Source organism: Triticum dicoccoides, chromosome 4B, assembly GCF_002162155.2.
Source record: "Triticum dicoccoides isolate Atlit2015 ecotype Zavitan chromosome 4B, WEW_v2.0, whole genome shotgun sequence".
NCBI classification, from domain to species: domain Eukaryota; kingdom Viridiplantae; phylum Streptophyta; class Magnoliopsida; order Poales; family Poaceae; genus Triticum; species Triticum dicoccoides.
The window spans coordinates 543,827,812-543,840,918 of record NC_041387.1 but is presented as its reverse complement, the minus strand read 5'-3'; the positions used below and the strand labels follow the sequence as shown (position 1 = coordinate 543,840,918).

Here is a 13,107-nt window from a genome sequence, read left to right as displayed (position 1 = left end):
GTCAGTGAGGAGTTCATAGGCAGTCTTCTTGAAGAATTTGTGAAGATATACCCGATTGATGATGTGGCACGCAGTATCAATTGCATCAATCCAAAAACGACGAGGCGTTTTGTATTCATCAAGCATAGTGCGAGCCATTTCAGCGAGGATTCTGTTCTTGCGCTCCACAACGCCATTCTGCTGAGGAGTATAAGGAGCAGATAACTCATGAGTAATACCAAGTTCATCAAGATAGCCATCAAGACCGGAATTCTTGAACTCGGTCCCATTGTCAGTTCTGATGTGCTTGATCTTCACACCAAAGTTGGTTGAAGCCCTCGAGGAAAATCGTTTGAAGATTTCCTGCACTTCATGTTTGTAAGTGACAATGTGTACCCATGTGTAACGAGAATAGTCATCAACAATAACAAAGCCATATAGATATGCATCATTTGAAACAGCAGAATAATGATTAGGACCAAAGAGATCCATGTGAAGTAATTCAAATGGACGAGTAGTGGTCATGATAGTCTTCGCTGGATGCTTGGCCTTTGTCATCTTTCCAGCTTCACAAGCTCCGCATAAGTGATCCTTGAGGAATTTGACATTCTCAATGCCAATGACATGCTTCTTCTTTGCAAGCGTGTTCAGATTCCTCATGCCAGCGTGACCAAGCCGTCGATGTCATAGCCAGCCTTCTGAAGCTTTTGCAAGTAAGCACACGGCTGGTTGTGGTCCTATAGAGAAATCAACAATATACAAATCTCCTCTCCTAAAGCCTTTGAAGACTTTGGAGTGGTCAGCTTCCATGATCACAACACAATGATACTTGCCAAAGACAACAACCATATCAAGATCACAAAGCATTGAGACAGACATGAGGTTGTATCCTAAGGACTCGACAAGCATGACTTTGTCCATGTGTCAATCCTTTGAGATCGCAACCTTACCTAGACCCAATACCTGACTTTTGCCTTTGTCAGCGAAGATGATATGCTTCAGATGTGACGGTGATAAAGGAGCATCCATCAATAGACTCTTGTCACCAGTCATGTGATTTGTACATCCACTATCGAGAACCCACTCATTGGCTTTGGGTTGATCATCCTGCAGATGAATTAGTGCAACTTACAATCTCATATACTTCATCAGTGAAGAATATGATATCAAGTTCATCAGATGAATTTCATCAATCAGTAAAACAGATATTTCAGTATGAGGACGTGTGAAATGAAAGTTCATTTCATCATGATTCGCCTGCGTCCTTTCAGGCATTTTTCTCAGGCCTCCAGCAAATTCTTCAGACGTTTAAAACATGTCTAGAGACCCGACTCTGCATAAGAGATTAGTTCTTTTTCTTCACCACCCACATCTGAAGGGGTGGCAAAGAGTTCATCACTCTGCGAGCACCATATGAGAAAGGTGGCATTGAGGCCAATCCATTTTGTTTCACATAAGAGGGGTTAGGGTAAGCATATGAATAAGCAGAGAAATTCTTCGAGGACTTATGAACATAATGATTTGAAGAATAATGTGCATATTCATAGCCCTTAGCTCTGCCCTGCGAAACAAAGGGGTTAGCACGATGATGATCATATGAGGACTTTGATCCATTTGAGGAATTTGATCCACGTGAGGAATTTGGTCCGTATGAGGACTTGGATCCATATGAAGAATTAGGTCCATATGAAGAGTTTGATCTGGGGTTCCTATTCTTCACAGGTGGTGTCATGAGGACATTCACCTGAAGACTTTCAACATAACTTTTGGGAACCCGGATTTTCTTCATAGGGGAACTGTTCCTGCAGTTAGTGCCAACATATCTAGCAAATACTTCACCATTCCGATTTTTGAACAATTTATAGTTGGAGTCAAATGACTCATCAGAAGAATGAGAAGATTCACATGTAAAGCCAGATAAGTTAGATGGATCAACTGGAGGTCCCTTTGCAGCAACCCATGAGGTTTTGGGGTACTGCTCAGGCTTCCAATATGTTCCATCAGCATTGAGTTTCCTCTCAAAGGCAGTACCCTCTTTCCTAGGGTTTCTGTTGAGGATCTGCTTTTTGAGCACATCACAAAGAATTTGATGCCCTTTGAGGCTTTTGTACATGCCTGTCGTGTACAATTCCTTCAGCCCTGCATCATTAGTGATACTAGCAATGTCCTCAGATGAGGAATTAGTGATAGCAGAGGCAGGTGAAGAATTTGTAACAGTTGAAGCATTTGAACATTCAGGTGAAGAATTAGCAGATTCTCGTTCAATGCACTTTAAGCATGGAGGAACAAATTCTTCTTGAGTAGCGCTGATTTGTTGAGCAAGTAATGAATCGCGATCCTTTTGAAGATCTTCATAACTCACTCTTAGCTTCTCAAGATCTTGCTTTCTTTGAAGAAATTCATAAGAAAGCTTCTCGTGATCAGATAAGAGAGTGTTATGATGACTTTGAAGATTGTCAAACTTAGACTGAAGTCTCTGAAGATTTTCAGTTAAGTCTTTAGTGCGGTCCATTTCATCACCCAACATATCATCACTTTTGTCTAGCATGTTTTGAAGTTTTTCAATAGCCTTTTGTTGTTTCACAGCAATCTTAGCAAATTTAGAGTAACTGGGCTTAAGATTTTCATCAGATTCGTCCTCACTAGATTCAGAGGAGGGGTATTTTGTTACCTTGGCACCTTTTGCCATGAAGCAATAGGTGGGAGCATAATCATCATTGTCTTCGTCAGCCTTGTTGGTGTGGTCAATTTCTTCAGAGTTGAAGATAGACTTGCTGACGAAAGTAGTAGCGAGAGCCAGACTCGCCACACCAGACTCGGACTCCTCAGAAGCCTCCTCTTCCTCATGTTCCTCAGATTCAGCTTCAGAGTCCATTTCCTTGCCAATGAATGCCCGAGCCTTCTTGGAGCTGCTCTTCTTGTGAGATGAAGACTTCGAGGATTTTGATGATGAAGATTTTGAAGATTTCTTCTTCTTCTTAGCGTCATCAGAACTGTAATCCTTGTATTTCTTCTTCTTTAATTCCTTTTCCCATTGAGGACAATCCTGAATATAGTGACCAGGTTTCTTGCATTTGTGGCAAAGTCTTCTCTTATAGTCACTTGATGAGGAATCACTGCTTCTTGAGGATTTTCCAAAGCAACCACGTCTTGAGAACTTCTGGAACTTCTTCACGAGCAGTGCTAGCTCCTGGCTCAATTCTTCAGGATCACCGAGGCTACTACCAGAGTCTTCACATTCAGATTCAGACACAGCCTTGGCCTTCAAGGCACGTGTTTTGCCATAGCTTGAACCATAGAGATCTCTCTTTTCAGCAAGCTGGAACTCATGAGTATTTAGCCTCTCGAGGATATCAGCTGGATCTAGTGACTTGTAATCAGCTCTCTCTTGAATCATCAGTGCCAGAGTATCAAATGAGGAATCTAGCGATCTCAGCAATTTCTTCACCACCTTATGGTCGGTGATGTCAGTGGCGCCAAGCGCTTGAAGCTCATTTGAGATGTCAGTGAGACGATCGAAGGTTTGTTGAACATTTTCATTTTCGAGTCTTTTGAAGCGGTTGAAGAGATTGCGAAGAACGTCAACACGAGAGTCACGTTGAGTTGAGACTCCTTCGTTTACTTTGGAGAGCCTATCCTAGATAAGCTTAGCAGTTTCCAAAGCACTCACTCTACCATACTGTCCTTACTCAGATGACCACATATGATATTCTTCGGTTGAGAATCGAGTTGCTTGAATCTCTTCACATCAGCAGCATTCAGAGAAGGTGTGACTGAGGGAACACCATTTTCCACAACGTACCAGAGATCGTTGTTAATTGCTTCAAGATGCATTCGCATCTTATTCTTCCAGTAGGGGTAGTCCGTGCCATCGAAGGTAGGACACCCATCGGAGACCTTGATCATACCTGCGGTCGACATAACTAGAACTCCAGGTGGTTAAACCAAAATCACACAGAACAAGGGAGTACCTTGCTCTAATACCAATTGAAAGTGCGTTATATCGACTAGAGGGGGGTGAATAGGCGATTTTTATGAATTCTTCACTGAGGAATTTGCCGGTGAGGAAATTCCTTAGCGAAGAACTACTAGCAGCGGAATAAGTACTCAGAAGTAAGCATAAAAGGATACAGACATAGTCATCATGATGAAATGAAGACAAGCACAGAGTACAGAAAGCGTAAACACAGGATAACACAAGATGAAGACAAACAGACTGAAGAAATTGAACTGAGGAAATTGAGAAAGTCTTCAGTCAAAGTCTTCAAACACAGATATGAACAATCACTCAACACAGTAATGAGGAAATGAAAGAGTTGAGGAAATAGAACCAGTAAGGTTGGTGAAGACAATGATTTGTTAGACCAGTTCCAACTGCTGTCTCAGTTGTACGTCTGGTTGGAGCGGATGAGTATTTAAACTCGAGGACACGCAGTCCCGGACACCCAGCCGCTAAGCACGCAGCTCAGGACACCAAGTCCTCGCCGTATTCTCCTTGAACTAAGATCACACAGATCTCGTCCAATCACTCGTGGTAAGTCTTCAGGTGACTTCCAAACCTTCACAGACTCGGTCACTCGGCGATCCACAATTCCTCTTGGATGCTCTAGACCATGACGTCTAACCGTCTGGAAGAAGCACAGTCTTCAAAGGTAACAAGCGTCGGATCCACGCAGGATCAATCTCTTCAGTGATGCTCAATCACTTTGGGGTTTGTAGGTGTTTGGGTTTGGGATTTTCCTCACTCGATGATTTTCGCTCAAAATCCTCGGAGGATGGGTTGCTCTCAAATGACAAGTGTCAGTTTCTCTCGGAGCAGCCAACCAACTAGTGGTTGTAGGGGGCAGCTATTTATAGCCTAGGGAGCAGCCTGACATGATAAGACATAAATGCCCTTGTCTGATATGACCGTTAGGTGGATAAGATATTTTGGGACAGCTGGCGCGTAGCACAGAACGGTCGGAAATTTGACTCGCAAATTCCTCAGGGCTATCATGTTCCTCACTGTGTAGGCAATCCGCACTGGCGAATTCCTAACTCCTCAGTCAGAACAAATTCCTCAGCGACCAGAAGAACTTCGTCTCTGTCACTGAAGAAATGACTGAACTGTATGAGATTTCCAAAGGCTTCACTCGAAGGGTTTGGTAGGTGTAGGATTTTGAGTTGAGCATCACTTGGAAATTTTTCCTTAGTATTTCCTCGACCCCGTTTAACAGTACGGTGTTTCCTATGACTCAAGAAAGAGAAAAACAAAACTATGAAAATGAAAGTCTTCAAGCTTCATATTCCTCACGTGAATATCAAGTCTTCATGGATACACCAATTTCTTCACTTTCAAAGTCTTCATGAAAGTCTTCAGTAATACCAAAATATTTAGTCGAAGATATTCATTTTTAGGGGTTGACTTTCCCTGTAAATATCAAACTCCTCATAGACTTATAGACCTGTGTACACTCACAAACGCATTAGTCCCTTAACCTATAAGTCTTCAATACACCAAAATCACTTAGTGGCACTAGATGCACTTACATAGGAGTCGGTCTACTTGTCTCGGACGTGATGCCTATATACATGATCATTGCCTTGGATATCGTCATAACTATGTGCTTTTCTGTCAATTGCCCAACAAGTAATTTGTTTACCCATGGTATGCTATGTTCTAGAGAGACTATAGCCCTCGGGTCTGTCTTTATCATATATTAAAATCCAAAAATACTTTGCTGTAATTTATTTATCATTTTTTTGTGTTTTTGTTTATCTATCTATCACTACGAGATTTGATCTTTGCAATTAACCGCCAAGGGATTGACAACCCCTTGTTTGTGTTGGGCGCGAGTATTTGTTATTTTGTGTCTAGGTACTATTCACGAGGTCTTGCGTGGTTCTCCTACTAGATTGATAACCTTGGTTCTTAACTGAGGGAAATCTTATCTCTAATGTACTGCATCATCCTCTCCTCTTCGAGGAAATCCCAACGCAGCTCACAAATAGCAGATGCTAACATTCTCAGTGACAACATGAGTCGTCCTAATGTCATCAACATCCCCGATGGCAAGTTCTACCTAGGAGATGCTGGCTATGCATGTTAGTCGGGTGTTCTTTCACCCTGGAGGAAAACCGGGTATCATCTTAACGAGCTCGTTGGTAGGAACTATCCTAGGACTCCACATGAACTATTTAATCTCAAACACTCCAGTCTTAGATTTACTATCGAGATGGTATTTGGAGCTCTGAAGACGGGAGGGCGTGGGGGCGGTGGGACAGCGTGGGATCGACCGGCGGGAGCCCAGGCGGCGTGCGTGGGGAACGAATAGATTTGAGCTAGGGATTTGGCTGCCCTGTGCGTGTGCGAGGGGAACGAAGGAGATTGGTTTTTATTGGGAAAATGTTCGCGGGTTGGGCTGTTTATTGGCGCTAACATGTGCCCATTCGCACGCGAGGCCTAGTTAGCTTCGGAATGTTGGTCTGTGGTATTTACCGACCGATGGTCCGTGGGCCATAAAGGATTTCCCGACCGACTGTTTGATGATATATGTTATAGCATTCCCGACCGATAGTGTGTCATTGAATAGATGTTTCCCGACCCACAGTCTGTTAGAAATTTTTCTGGCATATTGTCGGTCGGCAATGGTGACTTTTTCCCAACACACGTCGGCAGGGAATTTTGGTGCATGGTGTAGTGAGAACAGGTTTAAGATCATAGATCAGAAGTCATTCCACACTTTCCCCACCCAAGTTAAGCTTGTGATTGCTTGTTGCATTCTGCATAAGTGGATCCTGCAATGGGGTTGTGATAAACTGGTGCCCAGGGTGGAAGATGTGACGCCTGACGATGTTGTCAGCTTCGGCCATGGTGTGGAGGCATTTGATAACAAAGCCTAGAACAAAAAAACAGAATGGGCACAGGGAATGTGGGATAACAGAGGCCGGACAAGGATTTGAAGAAGAAGAAGAAGAATAAGAAGAAGAATAAGAGCAGCAACAAAAGAGAAAGAAGAAGCAGGAGATGAGGAGGAGAAGAAGAAGCCGAAGAAGAAGAAACAACGGGAGCAGAGGAAGAAGACGAGTTAGCATCGATGGATTTTTCCCTATTTAGCCATATATCTCTTAATAATTTGTACTGTCATTTCATAGTAGATAGGATGAACTGCGATTTGTTTCCTAGCTAGGACTGAAACTATGTTCAGATTGTTTGTAGTAAGGTCACCACTAATGATAAGGGGTGACAACATCTTATGCAGTTTGGAACAAAACAGCGTGCGATATGTGCGCCTACTGCAACGCAGCCAACCAAACGGCGGGTCAATATTAGTTTCCTCATACAACCATCCTAAGAGCATTACTAGTAGAACCCTCAAACCCTCAAACCCTTATAGCAGTTTTAAGGGTTGAGAAGTGCCAGTTTTTGACACTTTTAAGGGTTGAAAAACAGGGGCAAAGACTAGAACCCTCAAACCCAACCCGTAAACTGCTTTAAGGGTTGGATTTGAGGGTTCTAGTCTTTGCCTCAACCCCAACCTTTAAAACTTTCATTTCATATATCACACATTTCATCATATGACATATCACAAATTTCATCACATTTGACATAAAACAATAATCATTCTAGTTATTATTACAACACCGAATAAAACAATAATCATTCAAATTATTACAACAATGTTTGAGCAAATTACACTAATTGTTCGAATCAAATAGGACATAGAAAAGTAAAACGAAGATACATCATGGGCCAAATATTCAATATCTCATATCCTATAATTCAAATAAGCTAAAAAAATCCTAGATTACTAGGTACATGTAGTGTTTACTGGATCTTTCTAGCAAAATAGCCATAGTTTTGAACCAACATGTTTGACCATACTGTGTTGGGTTCGGGAATAACAGAAAGACATTGGAATTACTAGTAAAACAACTGCGCAAAGTCTTTCTATTCATTTCTACAAATAAGAACCGAAATCAATTGATGGACTAATTACAACAACTACTAACTAGCTAATATAACTAGTTGCCACAGAATCAGTTCTAAAATCTTAACAACCTTCAGAAGTTCAGAACAATGGCAGCAGCCGGACGACCAGAGAACGGCGTCGGAGCCGTTCACAGCCGCAAGTCAGCGGAGGAAAATAGGCAGAGCAAGCCCCCCGCCGTCGCTGACGGACCAGACGGGCAGTGTTGCCGAACTGGTTGCAAACGGTGATGCCGCCGGGCGCCTGCACGTGGTTGCGTGGGTGACCGCGGCGATGAAGGGGACTAGGGGAGGTCGGCTCTCAGCCGGTCGCCGTCGGGAACGGCGCGAAGACTGCGGCCAGTCACTGCTTCCGGCAGCGGCTACGTCGATGGCGTGCGGACGGCTAGGCTAGGGACTCAAGGTGGTATGGAAGAAAGGGCAGCGCAGTGGAAGGAACGGAGACCGGCGCCGGCGACTCGAAGGGCGGCGCACCTGAGCGCGTGCGGGCGAGGCGGCGCACAGCGAGGACCGAGGACAGGGACAGCAGTATCGGGACGAGCGGCGCAGGGGCGGGACGGCCGGCGTGCGTCGAGGGGAGGCGGGGGGCCGGCCGGATTGGTGGCGGGCGACGACCGGCGGCTTGGGAGGGAGGAGGCGGGAGGTTGGGGACGGAAACTTCCCTCCCGCGCGACGGGGGAAGGGAGTGCGGGTTGGGGTCGAGCGCCCCTCTCCAACCCTCACTTCTACAGATTAAAATTGAATTTGAGGGTTGGACCCTTACTTTTTTTGAGGGTTCGAGGATTTAGGGGTTCTAGTCTTTGCTTTTTTTGTTGTTGTAACCCGGAAAAAACGGTTATTTTTTAAGGGTTTGAGGGTTTAAGGGTACTACTAATAATGCTCTAAATGCGGGCAATCAAACTATATGCAGATCCAGATTTTTGGATTGTTTTACCTCAGCCAACCCAGCAGAGGATCTCATGCTGTCATGCAATGCAGGCAAAATCAGTGCTGACAACCGAACAACACGCCCCAAGTGAAACAATTATCAGCAACACCCACTATTTATTCCATAACCCCATCGGTGCTATTCCCACTATTTATATGTGTGGATAGCGCCTCCGCAATTCGATCTCATCGTTCTATCTGAGATCATGTTTAAATGGAGATCGCCAGTCTGCGGCGCACCTTTTTTTTGACACGAGCGGTTACCCCAAACGAACAGCCTCACCAACGTCCGGCGTGAGATATGGTACCAGCGTGCACCCGGCCCGGATCCCAGAGTTGTTGGGTACATCCGATCCAGCCCTTGGATTATTGGCGCCAACGTAGCAAGTGACACCACTCCAGTCCAAGTGAAGGCGACGCCTGCGTCGTCGCGGTAACTAAATTTCAAACAGATAGCGCACTCGCCACTCGGAACCGATAAGCCGCCGCCGCCGCCGCCGCCGCGAGCAAGATCTCTCCCTCCCTCTCTTTCCAAAAAGGAAATGGCCGGAGAAATTCGGAGGAGAAGGCCCCAGGCCCCAGCACGCATTGAAATTTGCTGCATGCATGACGCAAACGGAGGGCAAAAACAGTGCACACGATGGCGATTTCGCCACTGTTGTGACCCATATGTGCTTGGGTTTGGCTGGGGGTGGAACCCCCTGCGTTTTGCAGGGAATTGGCGCTAGTGCTGCTACTATTCGGCCGATCGACATCGCTGAATTTTATTTATTTTGGAGTGGATCGACGTCGGGTTGCTGTAATCAGAAAATGATGAAAATAAGAACGTTTCAAGCGTTGAAACTTGGAGTGTTCAAGAGTTCAATATGCCAAAGGACGGAGAAAAAAAAAGAGTTCAATATGCGGTTCCAGTGTGCGAGCAGCCCCAACATCCGACTCATCTAGTGATCTAGCAGCCGGAAACAACAATAGAAATACAAAAGGAAAAAAGGAAAAGGCCAAAGCGGTAGGATTGTGATCAGTGACTTGACAGTGACATCCCGGTCAGTGGTTCTGCATTTCGAGAGCAAACGTATGCGATTCCACTGATAAACAAGCAGCCGGAAACAATGATAAAAAATACGAGACAAGGTCCACCAAAGGCATCGAAGGAGGCAGGTAAGCTCGTATGGGCCACACCCAACCCAAGGATGGATAAATTATGCATTTGTTGGTCCACAAACGCTAGCCAGTGTCGACAGACAATGCTCCAATTGTTTCGAATGGAGAAAACAACAAACAATGGCAGTGCAAATATGAAATATCCTATGCGCGAGCAGATGAGCTAGGATGTGGGCTGCGAGGTGTAGTAGGCTGCTAAAGAGTAAAGACCAACTTTTATTTCTTTATTTTCAACCAGGAAGACGAATTGATCCACAAGAAAAAACATCTCATCTGATCAACTGCACATTGATTTCGCCTTGAAAGCAACAGGAGAAACTACGTAGCGCCAGAGCGTTTTTTGTTGTTTTTGTGTGCATCTGAAGGAAAAGGTACAAGTATAAGATTTTTTTTTTCATTGCTAACGCTATTCATTTGATCGAGGGTGTCTTTGGTTCGTAGGATTATCAAAATTACGAATAGGAGAAACGCGTAACTGAAGTGGCATGTCTTCTTGAATCATGTAGAATTAGAAAACCATACGACTGTGGATGAAAGAAAAATTTGGAGCCACAGAAAAAACAAAGAAATCATACAAGATGTCAAATGGATGGAGCAAAGTTAAAATGGAAGGAAAAATCATTTGCTTTATGTCTTTTTGATTTGCACGATTCTTTAAACATGGCACTAGGAAAACACACAGTATTCGAGTGACATGTCCTGTTGAATCAATAAAATTAGAGGAATGCAAGAATTCAGATCAAACCACAGGAAAAACAAAACAATCTCCTTCAGTACTTCAACTGCAGGATATTACAGATCTAAACAGGTTTTCATGCATATGGATTTCACCATGAATATAGTGCAACAGCGAGAAAAAAATTAGCGCCAGGACGGTTACTCTGCATTGTCTTTATACCTGTGACTGAATGTCTGGTTTCTAGCTGTCTTTAGCCCACAACAGCTTTCCCACAAGTACTGCTACTGCTAGACTGGCTACAGACCAATCAGACACAGCTTTCCGTGGTTTTTAGGTCAAAACATAGAACATGATAAAATTCCAACAAAAACTTTGAACATGCCCTGATCAAACTAGCTTGCGAACTTCTACTATTTTCAGGAGAAATAAGAAAGCTTTGCCAATATGTTGAATCAGCGCACAAAATCTGTGCAACTAGTATGAATGGAGCAATTTCTAGATGAATCAGTTCTGGGACAGGAAACAAATAACCTCGCTCGGTACTTCTTTAACTGCATGATATTTCATATCTGAACATGTTTTTTCGTGTTACAGGCTCTACATATGTTTCAAGTCTCAGACAGCAAAAAGATCGACCAACTAGGAAGTCTGCAGAAAAGAGCATTACATGACATAGAATTTTAAAGAGTTCAGCTCTAGTGGGATCATAGCTTAACCTCGACATCCACCCCCGCGGGAAGCTGGAGCTGCATCAACGAGTCAATCGTCTGGGCGGTCGGGTATATGATATCAATCAACCGCTGGTGTGTCCGGATCTCAAAGTGGAACCTTGAATCTTTGTGCACGTGGGGAGAGTTGAGCACACAGTATATTCTCTTCTTGGTCGGCAGAGGAACAGGACCCATGGTCTTGGCATTAGTTGTTTTTGCAGCTTCAATGATCTGCTTGCAGGAGTCCTCGATCAATGGCACCCAGTAAGACCTCAGCTTGATTCTGATCTTCTGTTTGGGTGCCAGCTGCAAACAAACAATAGTGATACCAATGGTGTTAGTTCTACAGAGAACAGCAACTTCTGCAAGTGACTCAATGAAACTTTAAATGCAGTTGACTAAGGTATGATGGAAATACAATCAACCGTGCCAGAAGCATGAACACTTCACACCTCAACTAAATTTGACAGGGTAATTTTGTAACATGTTGGAAAGAAATTGATGGCAACGCCAATCACAAAAACATTGGGTCAAACATGCATCATCATGGTTACATTTGTTCCAACATCGTTCTTTCAGCCAGATGTAACAAATTTCATTACAATGTTAGCCAACTCAAGCTGATGAGATGAATATCTATGATCAGCTCCCTCAATAATATGCAATTCATGGTTGCCTATATATTTATGAAATTCCAGAGCATCCTCCGATGGCACAACATCATCTTTAGAACCGTGAACTGTCAGGACCCTGCAATTAGGGTCAATAGACATGCATGCACTTTGCATATCTATCCTAAGACGATCCATCAGACTTTCTTTGGTTACACGGTACATGAACTGTCCTGTCTTCTGTGCCACGTCAATGAAACCATGTTGATTTATCCTTTCCATATAGTCACTGCCAAGACGATCTGCAATTCCACGTTTCAGATCAAATCTGCCCGATATGTTGATAATACGAGATACATCTTGATACATGGACCCATAGATGATGACCACATCTCCTCCCTTACTGTGGCCAGCAATAGCACGAGTATCACGCTTGTGTTCCTTAAAATGCTGGATTACACTATGCAAATCATCCACCTCTTTGTAGTAGTTGCCATACTGAAATGTACTTTCACTTTCTCCATTGCCAGAAAAATCAAACCGAAATACACTAATCTTCTCTGATGTTAATGCATCAGTAAGACCCATTATGGTTCTACTTTCCTTTGATGACCTAAACCCATGGCATAACACTACAATGTCCTTAGATCCAGCTTCGTGCAAAACACCAATGAGTTTCTCTCCAGAACTGTTCGTTATCACTATCCTCTCTTGAGATACATCAAAGGAATCACTGAAGGAGGAGTGCAACTGTGCACGTGCCCTTGGAACAGTTTCTTTCCCGGCAGTAGCACCAAACAGCAACTGCACACAGACATGCACGATGGACATGCTTAACAAATAACAAACGTGAAGCAAGAAAGGAAGCACATAATGTTAGGGAGTAATCACTGGCAGATTACTATCAAGTACTAACCTAATGTAACACAAAATCTACTTGACCAACACGAACAATATTAGAAGTCAGCAGTTAGAACACAATCTAAGGAGTTCCCACAAAAGAGAAGCGACCATCCCTAGATTATTCCTAAAAGGGATAATCAGTTTTGGTGATAGCCTACTTTTCCTCAG

General features: G+C 43.7%; 1 protein-coding gene across 2 annotated transcripts in view; it reads right to left on the bottom strand.

Moving 5' to 3' along the window:
- Positions 1 to 11,233: 11,233 nt before the first annotated feature.
- Positions 11,234 to 13,107, bottom strand: part of LOC119291368 (cyanelle 30S ribosomal protein S10-like) — a 3,405-nt gene continuing 1,531 nt past the window's right edge. Inside the window, exon 3 of one of the 2 annotated variants that reach the window (XM_037570120.1) lies at positions 11,234 to 11,731. In XM_037570120.1, coding sequence (XP_037426017.1) covers positions 11,420 to 11,731 — 312 coding nt within the window. In that variant the 3' untranslated portion in view covers positions 11,234 to 11,419. Of the gene's footprint in view, positions 11,732 to 11,919; positions 12,841 to 13,107 lie in introns of those variants that run through there. The other variant, XM_037570119.1, reaches the window with a different exon arrangement.